General features: G+C 54.6%; 1 protein-coding gene across 2 annotated transcripts in view; it reads left to right on the forward strand.

The window, feature by feature from the left end:
- The first annotated feature begins 1,187 nt into the window (after positions 1-1,187).
- The window catches only part of LOC111154344 (zinc finger protein 282), a 21,934-nt gene continuing 832 nt past the window's right edge, over positions 1,188-22,289 (forward strand). Inside the window, exons 1-8 of one of the 2 annotated variants that reach the window (XM_022513897.1) lie at positions 1,188-1,381; positions 3,659-4,078; positions 10,419-10,545; positions 11,062-11,181; positions 12,500-12,619; positions 14,527-14,640; positions 15,721-15,834; positions 22,088-22,289. In XM_022513897.1, the coding sequence (XP_022369605.1) occupies positions 1,217-1,381; positions 3,659-4,078; positions 10,419-10,545; positions 11,062-11,181; positions 12,500-12,619; positions 14,527-14,640; positions 15,721-15,834; positions 22,088-22,289 (1,382 nt within the window). In that variant the 5' untranslated portion in view covers positions 1,188-1,216. The remainder of the gene's footprint in view (positions 1,382-3,658; positions 4,079-10,418; positions 10,546-11,061; positions 11,182-12,499; positions 12,620-14,526; positions 14,641-15,720; positions 15,835-22,087) is intronic. The other variant, XM_022513896.1, reaches the window with a different exon arrangement.

Genomic DNA, 22,289 nt, shown 5'->3' on the forward strand with positions numbered 1-22,289 from the left:
ATGATGCTCTAAGCACACGTCTCACTTGGGCGGGTAATGCCCTTTATTTTACTAAGTGCAGTGTGACAAAAGGGTACCCGCCTGAGGTGATTGTGTGGTAGGTCTGCCTCTACACAGGGCAGTAAGTAGCTCTGGAGATCTCTGTCTTAAAAAGATAGGAACCAGTAATTCAGGAAAACAGAGAAGCCACAATTTTAAGGATGATTGTAAAACTTATCTCTGGGGGGTAACTACCCTTGCTGGGTGCCTGTTATGGGCTAAGCACTGATCTCACCTCATTTGACTGTACAGCTGCAAAGTAGACATTATTTGCTTCATTTTTATTTGAAGAGACTGAGGGAAGCGCAGAGAAGTGAAATTGCTCACAGTCACAGCTAGAGAGCTGTGATTTGGGAAGTTAAACTCAGGTATATGCAAATGCAAAGCCCACCTCTGCCTAAGCTGTACCTGGGGCGTAGTAGCTGCTCAATAAATATTTATGGAACGAACAGGTAAATTTCCCGCCCTCACCCTCTCTTCTCCAGCGGCCTACCTGGGCCTTCCCCTGGTTCCTCCTCTGATTTGGCTTGATGTTTCAAAGTGATGTTGACCTACATTTAAAGGTTTCGGCAGAGCCTGCTGTTAAAATGCCCTGCGCCTTACTTGGGAGGGAGAGTTCCACCCTCTTCTGACACATTAGCCCAGATCCCTTCTGTATCATCCAGACCAATGCAAAGGCCTGGAATTGGTCCCAGTAAATTTGGACTGGGGAGGGAGAGTGGGAGGTAAAGCCTGCAAAGGCAGGAGGGAAGGGCAAAGGCCGGGATTAGTATTGCAAAAATTTCAAAAGGGTCAGTCACCATTTTCCTCTGGGATACCCAATACATATTTGCAGAATTAACAGGAATCAGGACCTGGCATTGTTTGGGACTTTAGGGCAGGCCGTCCCACACGGAGGGCTCTCAGGAGCAGATCCTCCTAGGGCCACTTTGGGGGTGACGGTGGGAGCGGCCCCGCCCCCCCCCCCCCCCAGTGGCCCCTCGCCGTCCCCGCAGGCGGGCAGGAGCTCGGAGACCATTGGCTGGCGAGCTGGCTGCGCAGGGGCGGGGAGCGCCGCCGAAGGGGACTGTTTGCTCCTACGGGCTGTAGATGGAGCTGTCCGGCCCCGGCGAGGGGGAAGGCGCCTGGAAAACGTTCTTCTCCCTGGCCGGCCCGAGCGGGGAACAGCACTCCCAGGATGCAGTTTGTGTCAACACGGCCGCAGCCTCAGCAGCTGGGCATCCAGGGCCTGGGGCTGGACAGCGGGAGCTGGAGCTGGGCCCAGGCTCTGCCCCCGGACGAGGTGTGCCACCAGGAGCCGGCGCTGCGCGGGGAAATGGCCGAGGGAATGCCGCCCATGCAGGTGGGTGCAGCCCCCGCCCAGCGCCATGGCCGCGCCGCCTGGCCGTGGGGGCGGGGCGCGGGGCTGCGGGGCTGGGGGGTGCGGGCGCGGGGCTGCGGGCGCCGCGGCTGGGGGTGGGGTCGTGGGGAGCGGTGTGGGGGCGAAGCGCTGGGGGCGGAATCCGAGGCCCGGCGCGGGCCGGGGCGCGGGCGGACTCGTGCGGCAGGCGGGGCGCAGCGGCCCCGAGCAGGCCTGGCCCGCGCGCGCGCGTAGCCGAGCAGCAGGCCCCGAGGCCGCGTGCTGGCCGGGCCCGGTGCCGGCGCCCCGAGGAGGCCCCGCGGGGAGGCGGCGGAGACCCAGCGGAGCCGTGACCGCGGCCCCCACCCCACCCCACCGCGGCCCGGGCTCCCCTTCGCGCTGGGCGTTGGAGCGCTCGGCCCGCCGCGCTTGTCCCCCAGCCACCGGCCGTGTGCGCCCCAGAGTGCCCCCGCGGGGCCACACCCCAGCCACCTGGACAGAAAGGTGTGCACGAGAGCTGTACTGCCGTCTCTCGCCAAGTGCAACGAGTAATTCACTTTCCCGTTGCACCGGGTGTGGCGGAGGAAGGGGGCCGTTGAGAGGTGACTTTGCCTCGTTTGCAGCCGTTGGCAAACTTGGCTGCACCCTGGAGTCACCTGAGCAGCTTTTCAGACTCCCGACGCCCAACTTTGTCCCCAGCCTGTGCGATCGGCGTCTCGGGGTGGAGAGTGGACCCCCGTCAGGTCTGGAAGCCCCGTAAGGATCTCAGTGCGCGCTGGAGTCTGGGAGCGGGGCACTGTGCAGAGCGTGAGAGCTGAGTAGTGTTCCCGGGGCCAGTGTGGGAGCCGCCCCGGGCTCACCCAGCAGAAGCCCCCCCGTGCCCGGGCCTGCTTCTCCACCCGGCTGTCACCAGTTAGCCAGGAGTTGCTGTGCTGTGTGGGATCGTTTTTTTGGTCTCAGGGCTCCGAACCTTCCAAAAGTCATCTGGGCCTGGTGACGCCCTGAACTTCCACCATCAGCCCTTTTCTCCTTCTCTGGGCCGGCAAGAGCGAGGCCTGCGTGAGCCCAGATGGATGGCTTTGATGGAAACTTCGCCTCTTCACTTAGCAGGGTCTGGCACCCGGGGCCCTGCTCCCCTCTATCCCATGTCTCGGGTGGACTCCCTGGGAGCTGTGGGGTGTTCCTCTGTGGCTCTCACAGCTGCTCTGAGTTGGAGAGGGCAGTTGGCATGCCTGTCCCTGGCCAGCCCACATCACCTCTCAGCAGCAGGCCTCCGCTTTGCCCAGCCGGAGGGCCTCATCAGCAGCAACAGGGAGGAAAGAAAATGACACCCCCTCCCATCCCACATGGCAAGGGGAGTTGGTTATCAGCCCTGCTGTTGGCCGGAAGCCCTGGGTCCTGGTGCGGTATGGGACCAGTTCCCAGGTCACCAGTGACCTGGGACCACCCTCTCTTGGTCATAGCTCAGCTCCCTACGTGGACTCATGGGGCCTCAGCTTCGAGGGGTAGGAAGGGGCCTGGTAAGTCCTCACAGGCACGTCCCCTCCTCTCCTCCTCAGTGAGTGACGTTTTTTAGCAAACCTATTTTCATTTTAGAAAATGTGAATCAGGAGTTGGGTATGGAAAAAACGCTGCTCGTCCGCTCACTCTTGTGGGCTCTCTGGGGTCTCCCTTGGTCGCAGCTGCCAGGACGGGGGCAGCAGCTTACCTGAACCATGCTTTTGTTACCCATAACACCTCGTGCTTCCCCCCCCACCCGCTGGCAGTGAAACCAGGGGCGGTGGAATGGCCATCGCTGTCTCTCTGCCTCAATCCCATCATCTTTAAAGCAGAGATAATCATTCTTGCCCTAACCTGCTTAGAGATGGCAAGGGAGATTAGGGTCAGATGACTTCAACGGGGGAATTCTTACTTTGAATCAGAAGGCACTAGACGACTCTAGAGAGAGTTCATCATCAGGCCTAGCCCCTGAAGAGAGAAGCTGTGCTGTGAAAGGGGTAGGTGACATCCTGGGTGGCGGTCCACAGCCTTGACTTGCAAAGGGTCAGGTGGGTAAACCAGTGACCGTCGTAACTCCTGCAGGCCGGAAATGGGAAGGTTCACTGGGGGACTAGTCGAGCTATTGCTGGGGACAGGAATGAACACCCCAGCCTGGGGGGCGGGGATGGCAGAAGGGCGAGAAGCTGTGGCATCTGATTCGTTGTTCTCTGTTCTCAGGCTCCCCTCCCCGCCTCACATAGGGTCTCCGCCCAAGCTGTCACTTTCTCCCTCTGCACACAGGCTCAGGAGTGGGACATGGATGCTCGGCGACCGATGCCTTTTCAGTTCCCGCCCTTCCCGGATAGGGCACCTGTCTTCCCTGACCGCATGATGCGAGAGCCCCAGCTGCCCACGGCAGAGATCTCACTCTGGACTGTGGTGGCTGCCATTCAGGCTGTGGAGAGGAAGGTGGATGCCCAGGCCAGCCAGCTGCTAAATCTGGAGGGGCGGACGGGGACGGCCGAGAAGAAGCTGGCGGACTGCGAGAAGACGGCCGTGGAGTTCGGGAACCACATGGAGAGCAAGTGGGCCGTGCTGGGGACCCTGCTGCAGGAGTACGGGCTGCTGCAGAGGCGGCTGGAGAACATGGAGAACCTGCTGAGGAACCGAAATTTCTGGGTCCTGAGGCTGCCCCCGGGCAGCAAGGGGGAGGTGCCCAAGGTATGTGGTGGTCCCCAGGGGCGGAGATGGAAGTGGGGACCGGCGCAAAACTCTTGGTTTCATTCGGCTGGTCCTTCTCACAACACTTTGTGGCTCCCTCTTGTGTTGGGGGGGGGGCAGGGGCGGGCAGGGAGCTGGACGTGAGGCTTGATCTCGTGACCCCAAGATCATGGCCTGAGCCAAAATCAAGAGTTGGACACTCAACCGACTGAGCCACCCAGGCACCCCTGATTTCAGTGTCTCTTATAGCCCGCCTCTCCTTAACTTAGTCACGAATGTTCTGCCTCCGTGAGGCTGCCCTCCACCCGTTCCCCACAGACTATGCCTGCTTCTCTCAGGCTTTCCTGTCACCTTTCCCAATAACCCAAGGTATCTGGTTGTCTGGAGACTCCTGCCACTCTTCATGTTTGGGTTTTCCACTTGGCACACACAGAGGACAATTGGTCGTTGATTATCTTTGCACGTGCACATTTGAATGCAGCTAAGACAAACTATGCTCACAGGAGTTGCTAGGAGGTTGTGACCATCCCCTCTGTGGGCTTTCTCGCAGCTCAGAATTCATGTTCCCTTTCCCCTTCCATTCCCTCTACTGCACCCGCCCCCACCCCCCACCTCTTGGATCATCAACACTGCACTGTCCATCGATGACCCTTCTGGTGTACTGAGAATGTAGAGTCACTCCAAGAAGCAGCCACTATGCTCATCTACCTGATGCCACCTGGAGCCTTTTGGCTTCCCTGTTCCTGCGGCCTTGCTGGCCCACTCTTCCACCCCTCACTGATTCACCCCACCCACTCACCTTCTCCCCATTCTCCTCTGTGTCATCCACTCTCCCCGCTGCTGGCCATTCTAGATGTCCTAGACGTCACCCGTCTCTGTGATGAAAACCTCCCTAGGCCTTGCCTCTCCCTCCAGTTAGTGCCTCATTTCTCTACTCCTCTTTAAGCAGAATTCCTTAAACGTATTGTATTTACTATCTCCGGTCCCTTCTCTCCCTCCCCTTTTTAGCCTTTTTATTATAGAAAACAAACATGCACACAAGTACACAGAATAGTGTGAGGAACCATCACGGGCCCATCATCCAGCCTCCACAGCTGTCAGCTCTCGTCAGTCTTGTTTCCTCTAAGGCCCCACCCACATCCCCTCCTGTTTTATTTATTTATTTATTTATCTATTTTTCTCTTTTCAACTTTTAAATTTTTTTGATAATCATATAATGTATTATTAGCCCCAGGGGTACAGGTCTGTGAATCACCAGGTTTACACACTTCACAGCACTCACCATAGCACATACCCTCCCCGATGTCCATAACCCCACCTCTCTCCCGACCCCCCTCCCCTCCTATTTTATTTTGAAGCCAATCTCAGGAATCAGGTTTTTGGGTTTTGGGTTTGTTTTTGTTTTTGTTTTTTGTTTTTTTGGTAATATTTCAGTGTGTAGCTCTGAAAGGTAGAGACTCTTTTTCTGAAATAAGACTCTAGTGTTACTTCCGCCACCACAAAAGCCTCCACCTACTCAACTATCCAGTCAGTGTTCAAATGTTCTTTTCTTCCAAATGCAGTTTAATTTGTTTTCTATCGGTTTGTTTGAATGAGAACGTAAGAAGGGGCTGTGTCTTTTAAGTCTCGTTAAATCTTTCGGTTCCTCCTCCATCTGTCATCTTTCCTTGAAATCCGTCTGCAGATGATACTAGGCCACGCGTCCCCTTGAGTTTCCGATTATCCGGATTCTGACGCTGCGTCCTCCACAGTCTCATTGCGCATGTTTCTCTATTCTCAGTATCCCCGTAAGGTGGTGATTGGATCATTCTGGAGCCTCTGCCCATCAGGTTTCTGCTCCCACCTCTCCATCCTCCTGATGCCCACAGTCCATTCTGCCATCATCTTCTCTGCCCTCGAGGTGACGTTGCACACAGGTTACTGCCCCCTCCTTGAGACAGCTTTTCCCGGGGCTTCCAGGTGACCTCTCTTGATTCTGTTCCTATCTCCTGGTGGCTCCTGCTCAGTCTCCTTCACGGGCTTCCCCACCTCTTCCTGACCTCTTAGGTTTGGGGTGGTCCAGGGCTGGGTGTTGTTGGCCTTTGGCTCATTATCTCTATTCCCTCCCTCATGATTTCGCTCAGTTTCAGGTTTTAAGTGCAGCGTGGGTGCTGTCGGCTGCCAAAGGCGGTCTCCCCCGCCCACTCTCTCCCCGTCTCTTGCCCAGACTTCCTTCTTGAAAGCCAGATGCACGTGCTTACCTGCTACTGCAGCAGGACTCAGGAAATGTCTTAGGTTTAACACAACTAAGCTAAACTCCCGTCTCCTGCCTGAAACCTCTTCTGCCCCATCTTCGTCTCCATGAAAATAGCTCTGCCCTTCCAGTGGCTTGAGCCAAAAACTCTGGGGTCATGTTTGCTTCTCTTTCTCAACCCTCCTTCTGATGTATTCGTAAATGCCGTCTGACTTTTCTTCAAAATACCATCACCAGGCTGACCACTCCTTTCCACCTTCATGGCTCCCACCATTGTCTGGGGAAAGCCACCGTCACCTCGCCTCTGAGAGTTGCCATGGCCTCCTGCCTGGTCTCCTTGTCTCCATCCTTGTCCCTTCCCCTATACAATCTGCTCCCAGCAGAGCAGCGAGAGTGATCCTTTAAAAATATAAATCAGTTACCGCTGCTTAAACCCCCAACTGGCTTCCCACCTCATGCAGCTTAAAAGCCCCCATTCCATCAGGGGCCCCCTGTCCGGCCCCACCTTTCTGACCTCATCTCCCCTCTGCCCCTCTTGTCCACTCCTTTCCACCCACACAGTCTGACCTCAGGACTTCCCTCCATGGGAAAGCTCCCTGCCCGTCGCTTCCGTCAGGGGTCTGCCCTTCCGTGGGCCCCCCAACACCAAAGAACCATGTCCCCCCAATCCTAGCACCCACTTTCCCTGTCCCTGCTCCCATTTTCTCCAAAGCGCTGTGCCATCGAGCACCTTATTTACTTCTTTTTTTGTCTTCTTGGTTGGTCTTCCCTGACCGGAATGTAATTTCTGCTTGGTTCACCACTGTGTCTCCTTGCCTGTAACTGCACTGGCTTCGGTCGGTATCCCGAAAGTGTTTGCCGTGTGACTCTGTCCAGCGGGAGAGCTCAGGCTTCCACGTGAGAGACTGGGTCTTCTAGGTCTCCATATTTTTTTGAAGAAGTGAAGTGTTAAGTACATAATTTCATCAGTAAATACCCGGCTGGGCACTCTGAGTTTCAGTGTTCTCATCTGTAAGACGAAGATGAGAACACATTTATGACCCGGGTTGTGAGGAGTCACTGATTTTGTTGATGGGCAAAACCATGTAGACTGTTGTCTTAGTTTTCTATTGCTGAGTAACAAATTACCCCAAAACTTGGAGCCTAAAAATATAATTATTTGCCATTTTGCATTTTCTGTGGGTTAGGAATTCAGGAGCAGCTTGGCTCAATGATTCTGGCTCAGAGTGTCATGAAGTTGTAATGAAGCTGTTGACTGAGTTTGTGGTCATCTGAAGGCTTGGCTGAGGCTTGAGGCTCTGCCTCAAGGACGGCCCACTCGCTTGGCCATTGGCAAAGCCTCAGGTCCTCACTGTGTGGACATTCCAACATGGCTGCTTGAGTGTCCTTACAACATGGCAGCTGGCTCTGCCCAGAGTGGGTGAGCCAAGAGAGAGACCCGGATGGAGCTGTCCTGTCTTTTATGACCTAGTCTCAGAAATTGTACACATCACTGTTTGTTAGAAGCAAGTCACTAAATCCTGCCCACACTCGAGGGGAGGAACACTGGGCTCTCCTTTTTGAAGGGACTGCTGAAGAATTTGTGGATGTATTTTAAAACCCACCAGCTTCATGCAACACAGAAGAGTTAGTTAATGTTACTAATAATAGTTATAATTCACTGTGTACTGTCAGCCACGCTAAGTGTGTTCTCTTTGTGGGATTCAGGGAAGGCTGTTGTCTCTCAGATCCCGCGCGCCTTTTGGATTCTAGTATGTCTGTTAATTGGCTGACAGATAACTCATGGGTAGGCTCCCTGCTGTCTCTGGCCAGACAGACTTCTGCTGTATCCTGGCCCAGGGAGGTTTTATGTCCTGATGTCTCTTTCCAACTGTGCGACTCTGATTCCAGAATTGTGACACTTCATAGAAATGGTGGGGTGACGCAGAGGGGTTGGCATGTTGGAAAAGATGATGAACTTGGTGTTGGAGACATTTAGTTGAGGTACTTCAGAGATGATTAAATGGAGCCGCTCAGAGGGCCCTTGAAATCTGAACCCGAAAGGGAGCAAGGAAAACAGAAGAGTATTGTTGTCAAAGAGGTAACCACGGGAGTTGTGCGAAGAACGAGCTTGCCGAGGAGAAAGCAGAGGGACGGGGAAGGGCAGAGACAGGGGGTTGGGGGAGGAGGAGAAGGCAGTAAGCTGGGTGGGCAGGAGGAAGCATAGTCGGGGAAACCAGGCAAGAGTGGATTCCAGAAAGGCGATCTGAAAGGGTAAAGGTTAACAATGGCTACTGGTGGCCTTCCAGGGTGTGGTTTCAGAGCATGGGGGTTGGTTCACGGACAGATTTTAAGGTGGGAAAGGATGCATGGATTGTGAAGAAGGAAGTACAAAACGTGTCTCTTGGGGTGTTTCAAGTGAAGAGGCAGAGTAGAGTTTGCTTGAGACAGTGGGGTTGAGTGGCAGGTGGTTCGTCTTAGTTTGGGTGACTTGCAAGGGAAAGCCATTGGGGAGGGAGAGCCTGAGATGTCAAAGAGAAAAGTTTGAGTGTTTCAGTTCCACAGGCAGGTGCTGGAGGAGAAATGAAGGGCACATTAGCAGGGGGTTGGCTTGGTGAGAAGGGAGCTTGCAGCAGCCACCTGGGATCAGGCTCCTGGATGGGGAAGGTGAGGGAGGGGCGGGGTGGCTGGCGAGAAGAGTTGAAAAGTTGAAGAGTTGAAAAGAAGAGTTGGAAAGAAGCCTCCCAGGGAGCAGAGGAGACGTCCGCAAGATCCCCAGAGGCTTCCGAAGCAGCCTTGGGACGAGTGGCGTGAATGTATGATGGGTGTCGCTTGCAGAATTCCATGACTTTTTCTAGGGGCAGGAAATGAAAATGAAGAAGGTGGTCTGTATCCATTTTCGCGGCTTGGGGATATGCCCCAGTCTGGTGGAAGATCCAGGAAATGAAAAGTTGTGTTGTGTCTCTAAAGCTGGGTGGTGGGTGAGCTATCAGTAGTAGGTGACACACGTGTGCCCACCACACCCGCACAGGATACCCGTGGGGTTATGGGCACCTGATGTGAGAACAGACATTTCTAATTCATGGGAAGGTGCCACCCACTCACCGAGCTGGACACCAGAGGGCCTGGAGCCCAGAAGGCTGTCCTTTCCTGATGGGGACAGAGGTGCCACTTGGGCTAACTTTGGCCCTGTGTGCAGGTGTGAAGACCAGTGGACTCAAATTAGGGCCGGAGAGAAGGGGGGGGGGTTGGATTTCCCAGTGTGAGTGGAAGACTGGTCCTGTGGGGGTGGGGGGGGGGGGGTGGGAGGGGGCAGGGCTACGTGTCCCAGAAGGGAAGTTCAGACGTTAAAGTCGTGAAGTGAAACCCTTTTGAACGATGGGGACCAAGGCGAGGCCACACTGGTGAGCGTCTGAGATGAGTCCAGACGAGGATCCTTGTCAAACCAGAGTAACAGTCTCATGGAACAGACGAGACTGCCTGGATGAACAGGGGCCCGGCATCTGGGACGGATGACTCAGGCTGCCGGGGGGCTCTTCCTCGTGTTGGCAACAGCCGCTCGACATAGTCAACAAATATTTGCTGGCTCCAGACTCTGCTTCTAGAGGCTTGGGATGTCGCCATGAACGAAACAGAACGTGGTCCTGGAGCTTCAGCGCCTGCCCTTAGATTTACATGTTTTTAATGACAAAAATGTAACTGCGTACCTTGCTGAGGTAGTAACCTGACTGGAAAGACAGGTTTCCTAACAGGGTTTTACTGCTCTCGGCTCACTGGTCCCCTTGCCCAGAACCTTCCACACTGCTCTCACCCTGAGTGCCAAAAGCAGCATTGACTTTGGCTTTACCTTCAGGGACCCAGTTCCCCTGAAAGTGAAATTACAGAGGATATGGTGAAATTCCTTAAAAAAAAAAAAAAAAAAGCAAAGAAAAGGCAGTGTTGACCATCTTTGTTTTGGGAGCATGAGAAGATCCAGAATAGGTTGGGCTGACTCCACTCCAGGGGACCGGGCTGGGATTTGGGGGATGGGGAGCCAGGGTGAGCAGAAGCGGGCTCTGGGGTGGAAGGGGCCCCGTGGCTGATGGAGGGGGGGCAGCAGGTGTCAGACTAAGACTCCTTTTGGCCAAGGTTCCTGTGACGTTTGTCGACATCGCCGTTTACTTCTCTGAGGATGAGTGGAAGAACTTGGACGAGTGGCAGAAGGAGCTTTACAACAACCTCGTTAAGGAGAACTATAAAACCCTGATGTCCCTGGGTAAGAGCTCCTTCCCTCCTCCGGGGCAAGCAGTCTGGGCAGAGCGCAGTGGAATGGTTGTCAGAGGTGGGCAAAGCGTTCACGTTCATCCCTGCTGGAGATGTGAGTGACTGTCTGCTCATGAGGCCATAGAGATAGAACGAGTATAACCAGAGGACAGTTAGAAACCCAGTAACAGGGCCTGTCACTTTAGCATTGAGCTGCTTTCATTCTGGAATATGGCCAGACCGCGTCATAGGCACGTGACCATGAGCTGCCTCCCCATAGCCTTGCACGAGCCACAGCCGGTCTGTGGCTGGCTGCCGGGGTCCAGCTGTTTCTGCACCAGAACTTGGAATCTGGTGCCTTGTTTTCAGGGTTCCTCCCAAGAGATTAGCTGACGTAGGTGAGGGTACCACCTAGAGGGGCTCTTGGCGGGGGAGGGGCTCTGGAGTGGGGAGACTTCTGCCGCCGCCCTTGATCGGGGTCCACGGGTCAACTTCACCATGTCCTTCCTTCCCCTCCCGCTCATTCCAGACACGGAGGGTGCAGTGCCCAAGCCGGATGCCCCATCGCAGGTGGAGCCCAGGGAAGAGCCTTGCGTGTGGGAGCAGCGTGACCCAGAAGAGAGAGAAATCCTAATGGACCCAGACGCAGGTGATGGCAGCTGACAAGAGCCCCAGGTCCAGGGAGGAGGAGACCTTATTCCAGACAGCGCCGCCCCTGGTCAGCTCTCACCGAGATGGAAGGTGCCAGGGCTCTGGTCCTGGCTGTGCCCCAGAGGCCTTTCGTCAGGGCCTCTGCTCTCCGGAGTGGGGCTGCCCCGGGCACAGCTGAGCCTGCGCCGTGTTCTCTGCCTTATCATACAGACTCTGCCCTTCTTTAGGAAGGTCCCTTAGAAGGTCGCTCGGAGGAAGCCCCCTCCTTTCCAGTTGTTCTCCTCCTTGGGATATAATCCATGTGCCATAAATAAAGTCACCCCTTAAAAGTGTATAATCCAGGGGTTCACAAAGTTGTGTAGCCAGCACAGAACCTCTTCATTATGGGAAACCTGAACCCATGAGCAGTCACTCCCACGTTCCCCCGGCCCCCAGCCCCCAGCCCCCAGCCCCCGGCCACCACTGATCGACTCTGTCTCTGTGCACTGGCCTGTTGCAAACAGTTCATCTGAACGCCCTGCGCCCCATTTTCCAGCACTGCAGGTGCTGAGCTCAGCAGGGCCCTGGCGCTCAGCAGGGTCACCTTGTCATCCATCCCCGTGCATGAGCTGAGATGGTGACTGCTGTGCCCGTGTTGTAGGTGGAACGAGCAGGCCTTGAGCCAGAGAGGTCGGCTGCCTCCCCTGCTGGGCTGGGGGCACAGTGGAAACCAGGACTCAGGTCTTCCGGTTTTTCCTCTGATCTTGCCCCCGACCTGAGCTACCTGCTCTCAGGGGTCGTACCTTGCATCATGGAACATCAGAAGGACACACCCCGTTTGTCACACCTTGGGGTCTACAGAGAGGATGTGTCATTGTCTCGTGTGTGTGAGGGCGCTGTGTGTCATCCACGCGGAGGTGGCCGGGCGGAAGGCTTGCTAGTGATTGTGTGTGTGTGTGTGTGTGTGTGTGTGTGTGTGTGTGTGTGTGGCCGCCTCTCTCTGATTGGGGTGAAAAACGAAAAGGAGCCTCTGTACCCAGAGGTCAAACTTCTGGCCTTGTCCTGATGAACCCAAAACCCAGGTAGGGCCGTTCTCTGGAACTCTCTCCCGGCCTTACTACATCTCATCCTGTGGCTTGGCCTACCCCTTCGTCCTGAATACTGATTATTTCTCTGCTCCCGAGACCTTCTGCTTCTTGGGGTTCCCCGCAGTTGTCCGCGGGAACCTGAGGCCCCCCATGCTGACGAGTGCCGTCGCCTGCATTCCTGACACCAAGAACATCTGGGTGAGGACAGTTCAAAAAAATACACTAAATGACATGCTTCTCTCGCCCCAGGAGCAGAGCCGCTGGTGCCTGCCCAGGATTCGTCCTCGCAGGTGAAGCGGGAGGAAGCACTGTGTGTCCGGGGGCAGCGGGGCCTGGAGGAAAGAGCCATCCCCACAGAGTCCATTACTGGTGAGTGGGCCCAGCGGCTGCCCGAGCCAGGGAGGGAGTGGAAAGGGCCAGCAGGTCTGCAGGCCCCCGCCATCGTCCGCTGCGTGTGGCCAACCAGAGGCCAGAGCCAGAAGTGGAGGAGTGGGGTCTGGGATGGGCCGAGAGACGGGATTTCCCGTGGGGCACCAACAGCCCATCTGGGCTTAGCTCGTCCTGTTTCCTCTCTCTTTTTTTGTATCGGTTTTTAACTGTTTCTCTCCTTGAAGAGGAGCATCAGGGCAGAAGTACTAAGTGTAACAATGAGTGATAGACACTGTGGTCGGGGAATATATCCGTCCGTCCGCAGCACCTGCTCCTGACTGGGAAGGGCTTTCGTTGTCTTCATCAAGTATTTATGGGTTATTGCCTCTGCGCCCATGGGGTAGGCTGGAGGGTTCTTCTTACATGACGTTCCAGCTGGACTCTGTGAGAAGCCTCTGAGAGCTTATGTGTGTTAGAATGCTCCAGAGAAACTCCACAGGGTGTGTGTGGGTGTGTCTGCGTGTGGAGAGAGAGAGACAGATAGACTGATTTTAAGGAACTGGCTTCAGGGACTGTAGAGGCTGCCATGTCCACAGTCTGTGGTCTGGAGACCCAGGACAGTCTTCTGCCCGGACTCCTTCATCCTTGGACTGAGCCATCGTTTTCTGTGGAAGCCTTCACCTATTGGGAAGAGCTCCCCCAACCATTATGGAAGACAGGGGTTACTGATTGAAATATTAATCTTCTCTAAAAAAAAAAAAAAAACCCCACACACACAAAACAAAACTAAAACTCCATTTACAGAAATATCTAGAATAATGTCTGGGGGTGCCTGGGTAGCTCAGTCGGTTACGCGTCTGCCTTCAGCATGAAGGCATGATTCCAGGGTCCTGGGATCAAGCCCCGAATCGGGCTCCCTGCTCAGCAGGAAGTCTGCTTCTCCTTCTGCCCCCTGTACCCCCTGCTTGTGCTCTCACTCTCTGTCTGACAAATAAATAAAATCTTTAAAAAAAAAAAATGGAAGGAATAATGTCTGTGCAACTATGTGGGTACTGTGCCCTGGCTGTCACAAAATTATCCATCACAAGATCTCGTAACATACTTATCCACAGGTTGGAACCCCACAAACCTCAGCACCCCCTTGGTCAGAGCCTCACCACCCCCCCACGTAAGTGATAGTGGCGTCCGAGTTGGGGAAAAGCCAGTCCCTTTCCCTCAGGCTGCCCCTGGACAGCGGCCCAGTATTAGTCTTTTCAAAGAAATCTGGAAGAGATAAGAAGGCAATAAAGTTAAATGAGGTTTAACAGACCGCAGAAGAAAGAAGACGTAGGATACATCTTAGAAAAATCCCAATAAGGGAGCGCCTGGGCAATGCAGTCAGTTAAACGTATGACCCTTGGTTTCAACTCAGGTCATGATCTCAGGGTCGTGAGATCAAGCCCCGCATGGGTCTCTGTGTTCAGCACGAAGTCTGCTTGAGACTCTCTGTCCCTCTCCCCTGCTCACGTGATCACTCTCTGTCTCTCTCTAAAATAAGTACATAAATAGAAAAAGAAAGAAAAATCCCAACAAAACGTTGGATCTAAATGTCTTCCTGGAAGGCATCATTTTCCTGGAAAATCCCCTTAGGAACGCCCGTGTCCGTGCTGGTGCTCTGCTTTCAAGCTGAGTGTCGGTGTAAGGCCTGGAGTCCGCAGGAATGGGCTCCCCTGTAGGATACCCTTATTGGCAGCAAAAGCTCCATTAATTGGGGCCAGGCCGACTTAAGCTTTTAATTAATTAGCATCCTTTAATTATGACTGAATTTTAGGGAAAAGAAGTAATTGCAGGAAATGAGAGATTTACCCAGCACACAAACTGGCAGGCTTGTCGTGTCCCCCGACACGTCCTTTGCTCTCTTCCCGCAGACTCACCGGCCTCTGCCCAGGACCTCTTGTCCCGGATTAAACAGGAGGAGCACCCATGCGTGTGGGATCAGCAGGATCTGGCGGAGAGAGATATCCCAACAGACCCCAATTCAGGTGAGCAAGATACCAGGATGATATCAAGGACAAGGAGATTCTTACTGAGTTTTGTGTCCCGGGAAATCAATCTGATCACTTCTGGTTAAGGCCAATGAAAGGCTCAGAGAATAAAATGCTGTGTATTCCTCTGGTAGCAGATTTTGGAATATAACCATTGGTAAAGTGCAGAGGGCTTTTCGAAACGAATCATTAAATGGATCATCTATTGTGTCAGCGTAACCAAAACTAAAATTATTTCTGCAGTGGCAGTTTTAGAACAGTAAGTATAACCTGAAAAGCTTTTAAAAGTTGTGTATATTTTTGTGACAGAAAGAAAGAAATTTACATTTTCTGCAAGTTTTTGTGGGTGAACACTAGTTAAATAAATGTCTTCCAAGAAACTTCTGGGTAGGGTCCAGGCATATAGAACAATAAAGAAGATCTGTTTTCTGCGGCCTGTGTGTGTGTGTGTGTGTGTGTGTGTGTGCATGTACGCATGCACGCCTGTATTTCACAGCTAGAGAAGTCCAGTGTCCTCTTGTTTGGTTATGATCCCAGAGTCTCATCCTCCCCCACCTATCAGGGAGAGAAGAGCAGACATAAAACCTAGTGTTCCTTGTTGTTTCCACTGTACAACTTCACAGTGGAGAAGCTGAAGGGCTCCCGGCCAGGTGGCAAAGCCAGCCCTTCCTGGTAGAGTCAGCAGTCCATACCTCCGTTCTCCAGAGACCTTGGTTCACTGCTTCTCCCACTGCTGGTTCTGAAGTCCTACTGCTTAGCCCTCGGTCCTGTACTGGACCCACGGTTTGCTCTGGGGCTCCGTGGACAGAGCTGGAAGATGCAGGTTCCGATCTGCGTCTGTGCAGACTTCGGGCCGGGCCTCCTCCTCCCAGGCCAGCTGCAGAAGGAGCGAGCACAAGCGAGACGCCATGTCCAAGGGCAGCTGGGAGGGTGAGGACGGCCAGTATGAAACAAACCACAGCTGCCACGTGTCCTGCGAGCGCCGGCCGTGGCCTCTGCACGTGGCGGTTCTCTCCCCTGTGAGGGGAGGCTTGGTGGAAGGGAACAGGGCTCAGACTGCCTTCTCTCCATCCGCAGAGTCTCTGATCTCAGCGCATGACATTCTGTCGTGGATCAAGCAGGAGGAGCAGCCGTACCCGTGGGGCCCGCGCGACTCGATGGAAGGAGAGCTCGGATTAGATTCTGGTCCCAGTGAGTAACGCACCCCCCGGCTTGGAGCCCCTGGGTCTTTCGTCCACAGGGATGGTGGCTTGCCTCCGCCTCCCCCTCCCCCCCAGAGGTGATGTCCTGTCGTGGCAGCGTTCCCCCCATCTCCATCGAAGCGCTATCCCCTTTCCTTTTGGAGGATGGCAGCTGTGTTTCTGTCCTGTCTTAACAACGTACTACAAACTGGGTGGCTTAAAACAAGAGAAATGTGTTGTCTGTTCGGGCTCTGGAGGCCAGAAGTCCATAGTCAAGGGGTCGACAGGGGCATGCCCCCTCCGAAAGCCATCGGGGAACCCTCTCTTGCCTATCCCTGGCTTCTGCCGTTGTGGCAATAGTTAGTGTTCCCTTGGCTTGTAGATGTGTCACTCGTCTCTGCCTTTGCCCCCCGTGGCGTTCTGCCTGCGTGTCTGTGTCCTCACCTGGCTGGCTTCCTTTAAAGACGTAAGTCAGACTGGATCAGGGCCTCCCCCCACTCGCCACTCCAGTATGACCTCATCTTCACTAATTACCTCTGCAGAGAGCCCCTTTCCAAAGAAGGTCACTTTCTGCAGTCATGGGGTTTGGATTTCAGCACAGCTTTTGGAGGGACATAGCGGGGCCCTAAGAGCAGGGAGAGAAGGGTAGGCTGGGAGGGGACTGACCCGCTGGCACGGGAGCAGGCAGTGATGGGGGCAGGTGGCTCAGGCACCGGAAAACACTGACCAGAGCCCCCAGCCAGCCCTGAGCGGGTTCCCCACAGTAACTGACGAAGAGACCGAAGTCGGCTTTGGGGAGGGGATTGTTGTTTTTTTTAATCCACACAGGTATGGAACCAAACGTCTCACCTGACTTGGGCTTCCTGGGTCTTTTTTTTGAAATTCCACTTATTGGCCAGTGACTTGGGCACATGTTCGTGGATTATTGAACACTCTTGGTGTCTGGCTGGCGTTCCTTGCCAGAACCGCGACCATCGCCTTGTTTTCAAGATAGCTGACTTAGCGTCTGCTGGTCAGAGCGCTGGAGTAGCCAAACAGTGCATTCCTCGTGCTCGCCCCTGACACCCCCAGGAGCTTAAAAGCGAGGGAAGAGCTGAGGACATAGATTCTTTTTTTTTTTTTTTAAGATTTTATTTATTTATTTGACACAGAGAGAGAGAGAGAGAGAAAGCGAGTGCACAAGCAGGGGGAGAGGCAGAGGGAGGGGAGAAGCAGGCTCCCTGCAGAGCAAGAGAAGCCTGATACAGGACTTGATCCCAGGACTCTAGGATCATGACCTGAGCTGAAAGCAGTGGCTCAACCAACTGAGCCATCCAGGCTCCCGGACATAGATTATTTCTGACCGGGAAGGCCGTTGTAAGTCAGGCGAGTGGATCCCAGTGTCTGAGAGAAGTTGAGTCCAGCTGAGAAGGGCAGGCGGGGGCTGGAGGGGTGGGCAGGGAGCCGGAGAGGAGCAGTGTTATGCCCTTGTTTCAGATACGACTTAGAGCGGTTCCTCTCCCAACCTGCTGCTGGGCTGGGGTGGGACGGGGAAGCCCGGCCACTGTCTGTGAGGACAGGAAGAAGTGACAGCAATTTCCACTTCTTTCTTGCTGGTACTCGGGCCACTATTTCTGGCCTTGCAAGCGTATGTACTAGTTCATCCGACCTCTTGCCAGGAATTCTGCCCAGACCTTTGTCCCTCAATGCTGTCGTCTGATTTGTCCAAGTTGGCTAGGGGTGCATGGGCCTGGGTGAGCCTTTTCTTGGAGACCCGTGTGGTCATGGGGTGGATCTAGGGAAGTCTATGCCGAGCGTGCAAGACTTTGCAAGTGACCAGACCATTCTACCGCCTCAGTTTGGATTAGCTGAGTTATAGAACAATTTGCTTCATGTTTTATCTCTGGAGGGCCTTCAAACCTTAGCATTGGTGGGGGAGGGGCAATGCCCAGAGTTTGGGCAACAGAAGCATCTGGAAATGCTTCTCCTACCTGCCTAGTCACCAGAGCCTCTTGACTTTCTCTCGAAGTGGGCCTACTTTCCACTTTTTTTTTTTTTTTTTAAGATTTTATTTATTTATTTGACAGACAGAGATCACAAGTAGGCAGAGAGGCAGGCAGAGAGAGAAGGGGGAAGCAGACTCCTTGCTGAGCAGAGAGCCCTATGCGGGGCTCGATCCCAGGACCCTGGGATCATGACTTGAGCCAAAGGCAGAGGCTCTAACCCCCTGAGCCACCCAGGCGCCCTACCTTCTACTTGTTAATGAAATTACTATCTCACCTGTGATTTCTTTGAGGTTTAAAGACATGGAATCGTGTATTCTGGAGAGGAGCTGGAAGGGGAGAGGGTTGTGGGAGTCACGAGTAAAACATGGAACTATAGGGTACCCGTCCCTATCAAACTCCTTCCCCAGCCCGGGGATTTGCAATAAAGACCTAATGTCCTGTTTGACTTCGGCCTAACTGGACATTACATTTTAGTAAAAGGGATTCCTCAATTTTATTAAAGAATGTATATTTTCTTTAAGATTTTATTCATTTATTTGAGAGGGAGAGCGAGAGAGCACGAGCAGTGGGGAGAGGCAGAGGGAGAGGGAGAAGCAGTCTCCCCACTGAGCAGGGAGCTGGATGTGGGACTCCATCCCAGGACCCTGAGATCATGACCTGATCCAAAATCAAGAGTCAGATGCCAAACCAACTGAGCCACCCAGGTGCCCCCTAGTTTACATTTTAAAAAGACAAGGTCAGGAACAGACTGGAGTTGGGAGGGGACCATGAGCCAGAAGCAGAGAAGCCATTTAGGAGGATAATGTGGTTGGCACAAAGCAGATGAGGAGATGACCGTTGCTCAGAGTTGGGATGGGGGCAGTGCGCTGGGAGAGAAGTGGACGGATTCAGGACAGACTCCAGACGCGTTGCTAAGCGGTTGTGTGTGGTGGGTGAGCGGTCAGGAGTGACACCCAGGGTTGGGCCCTGAAGAACCAGGAGGCAGCAGCGCCCTTTAATGACTTGGTGAGTGCTGGGAAGGAGACGGTTTACCGAGTAAACCCAGTGCTCTGCTTTGGGTCTGTTTGATCTGAGATGGCATCCTGGTAGGCAGATGAACGTTTAAGAGAGAGCGCGGGGCTAGATGACTTTGGGCGTTGTAACCTGCAGTGATTTCTATAGCAACTACCCGGAATTAGAGCAAACTTTGTAGGTGAAGTTGACAAGACCGTTCTTGCTTCAAACACCAACTGCCAGTTCGAGGGTCCCCAGCCCACTCACTTCCGCCCAGCCCTATAAATGCAGGGGTTCCTATTAACCCCCTAGCTTTAGCATTTGACTAGAACAGCTCACAGGACTCAGGAAAGCTGCTACACTCATCATTAGTTTTATTAGAGCAAAAGGATTCAAATCAGAACTAGCCGAAAGGGGAGATCCATAGGACTAATTCTGGAGGGGGTCCTAAAACAAGCCTCTGTTGTCTGCTCCGTGTGTGATCAGGAAGTGTCACTGCCCCAGCACAGTGATGGGTGACCCTATGCAGAGTACTGGCCATGAGAGAGCTCACTTCTGTGTCTGGAGTTCTTACTGGAGTTTCTTTACATACTTACTGATTAAACTACCAGCCTTGAGATGAGCTGTTCTCTAGCCTGTCCGCTCTCCAGAGGTTGGGCTCAAAGCCCCAGCCCTCTAATCCTGTCTGTGGATGGTCCTTCTGGCATACCCAGCCCCCATCAGGGTCCTCCCTTTAGCTTAAACTGTTTGGGCACTTACCATGAATTACTCTGTGAGCATAAAACATCGGAGCCCACCGTGAATAACAAAGACACTCCTCTCACCCTGGAAATTCCAAGGATTTAGAGGCTATCTCCTAGGAACCAAGGACAAAGGCCTGTTAAATTATTACACAGAGGCTGTTTTAAGGCCGGGGCCTCTCTGTGACCTAGGGAGAATGTAGACAAAGAATGAAAGAGGAGCAGGTGTGAGCCTGGAGGAAATCCAGAGGAGCCTGGCATCACGCAGGCTAAGAGAAGAGACTCTCGAGAGAGGGACGGGTCAACTAGCTCAAACCCAGTGACGGGTTAGGATGAATGTGCGGAAGAGGCAGTCGGATTGATTTGGCAGGCTGGAGGCTGTTGATGACCTTGACAAAAGTTATTTCAGTGGTGTGCTGGGACACTTGCCGGACTCCCAGGAGTTCCAGAGCAAACGGTAAAAGCAAGGGTAGAGAACTCATCAGGAATATTGGTCTGAAAAGGAGCAGAGATGAGGTCAGACATGAGGAGAGACGGTGGCTGGAGCCTGGGAGCACGTGGGGTCCAGGGAGAGAGTTCTTTTAAGTTGGGAGATCACTGGACCCCTGTGTCCAGTAGGGTGCGCTCCATTAGTTTTAGAACCCTGAGCCGGACTACCTTGAGGAACAAAGACATCTCTTCTCCTATAGAGCTAAGAGGCAGTTCAGTTTCTGCCTCAGTTGATTCAAGGGTGAGGCGAGGTCATCTGGGACCCAGGTTCTTTCCAGCTCCCTGCTCCGCTTCCTTAGTATGGCTGGAGCAAGATGGCGGCAGCTGTTCCAAGCAATCGCCTCTAGACCAGAGGGAAAAGAAGGGTCATCCTTCTTCCTACCCGCTAAGGAGTTGAGGAAATTCCCAGAAGCCCCCTCCTCACATGTCATCAGCCAGAACGAGGCCATGTGCTTACGTCTGAATCAGTTCCCGGCCAGTGACGTCCCGGGTAAAAGTGCTCACGTTAGAGGCTGGAGGAGAAGGTGTGACGACACCCTCACAGAGGATGGAGAAGTAGGGCACGCTGAGGAGTGTAGCAGGGTGCCTGGCTGAGGGGGGTGGGATGGTTTGAGATTTGTGCAGTTTTCTCCCGCTGTCTTCAGCTGCTTGAGTACGGTTGGGGGTCCCCAGGCGAGCAGGGCAGAGGGGACAGGAGCAGAGGCATAAGGGGCGTGTCATGGCGAGTGACCCCAGTGCTGACCACGGGAGTCACAGTGGGTCAGGAAGGGAGATCAGAGGGTGAGAGAAGCGGATTGACATGCACACAGAGTCTGAAGCCTCATCAGGGTAGGAACAGGACCGGTTCAGGCTGGGTTCCCGGGGAACAGCCCCTGATATGGAGGCTCCCATGCGTGTGGTTTCCTTGGGGTCCTCCTGAGAATATGGCCTATGAAGGAGTGAGTAGCAGATTGTGTGGAGGGACAGACGATGCCCAGAGTCAGCCCCCCAGGATGGAAGGCCTGGCACCTGGGGTCAAGGTCAGGAGAGTTTCTTCAGCCTCTGCTGTTGGCCCATGTCCTGTGGAGAAGGTTCTCTGCCTGCTCAGTTTTGATGGGGACGGAAAGGGCAGGCTGGGCCCTGTGTGCTTAGGGGTGTCACGTAAGGAGGATGGGCCTCAGGCAGACACCAATGAGCAGGGGTGGAAGTGGGGCAGATGTGGCCAGGAAATGGCCTCCAGGGAGCAGATGGGACCTGGGCGGAGGATGCCAGGAGGTGGGGGCACAGGCTTCTTTACTGTTCTTCTACCAGCTGCCCTCAGTGGAGGAGGGGCTCCTCCAGGGAGAGAGGACTGAGAACGGCGTGAGGTGGACGTGGGGTGGTGGAGGTGAAGGGGTGAGAGGACCCCTAACTACAGTGGGCACAGTGGTCAGGGCGCAGATGGGGCCAGACGCCAGGGTGGACCTGGGACCCGGCAGCTGTTCGAGTCTGAAGGCCACTTGCTTAGAGGAAACGGGACTGAAAAACGCCGCATGGTTTTGGTCCCCGCTCCTTGCGTTTCGTTTCCGTGGGCCTCCTGTCTGGCTTTCACCTTGGATACGTTCTAGTACATTCTTTCCTCCCAGTGAGAAATTCGCCTTAGATAAATTAGCATTGAACATCAGAATGCAATTAAGTCTCATTATTTCCTGCCAGTTCTGCCTTCCGAGTGACTTCCAAACAGCTCCACCCCCAGGCCCCCAGGCCCCGCCCCTGCTTTCCGGAGGCGTTTCCTCTCGTTACTAACTACTTGCTTCCTGCTCCACGCACTTCCGGTGCTCTCCCCCAGGTGGCTTGGGACAGGTCGAGGGTCAGGGAGCCCCAGAGCTATAGGGAACGTGGCCGCCGGCCTTGCTCAGGGCCCTCACTTTTCCAAGAAACTGAGGTCCAGATCGCCTGCGACTCGCACCAAGCCACGGGGGGAGTCGGTTAAGGCCCCGGGCCCCTCTCCGGGGGACGGTGGGGGCGGGTGGTGGTGGTGCGAGCTCGGAGCGAGCGCTGTCCAGCCCGTCACGTCTCCGTGTCTCCTCCCCCGCAGGTGACAGCCTGCTGCTGGTGAAGAACCCGCCGCCCGCCCCGCAGCAGCCGCCGCCGCCGCCGCCGCCGGCGCCCGCCCCGCAGAGCCTGCCGGTGCTGCCCGCGGCCGAGAACGCGAACGCGCCGGGCGCCGGGCCCCCGGACGAGGGCTTCCCCGCGCTGGCCGGGGAGCGGGGCGCGGGCGGGGCGCAGGCGGGGCACGA

Source organism: Enhydra lutris, unplaced genomic scaffold (genome assembly GCF_002288905.1).
Source record: "Enhydra lutris kenyoni isolate GAN:26980312 unplaced genomic scaffold, ASM228890v2 scaffoldscaffold37, whole genome shotgun sequence".
NCBI classification, from domain to species: domain Eukaryota; kingdom Metazoa; phylum Chordata; class Mammalia; order Carnivora; family Mustelidae; genus Enhydra; species Enhydra lutris.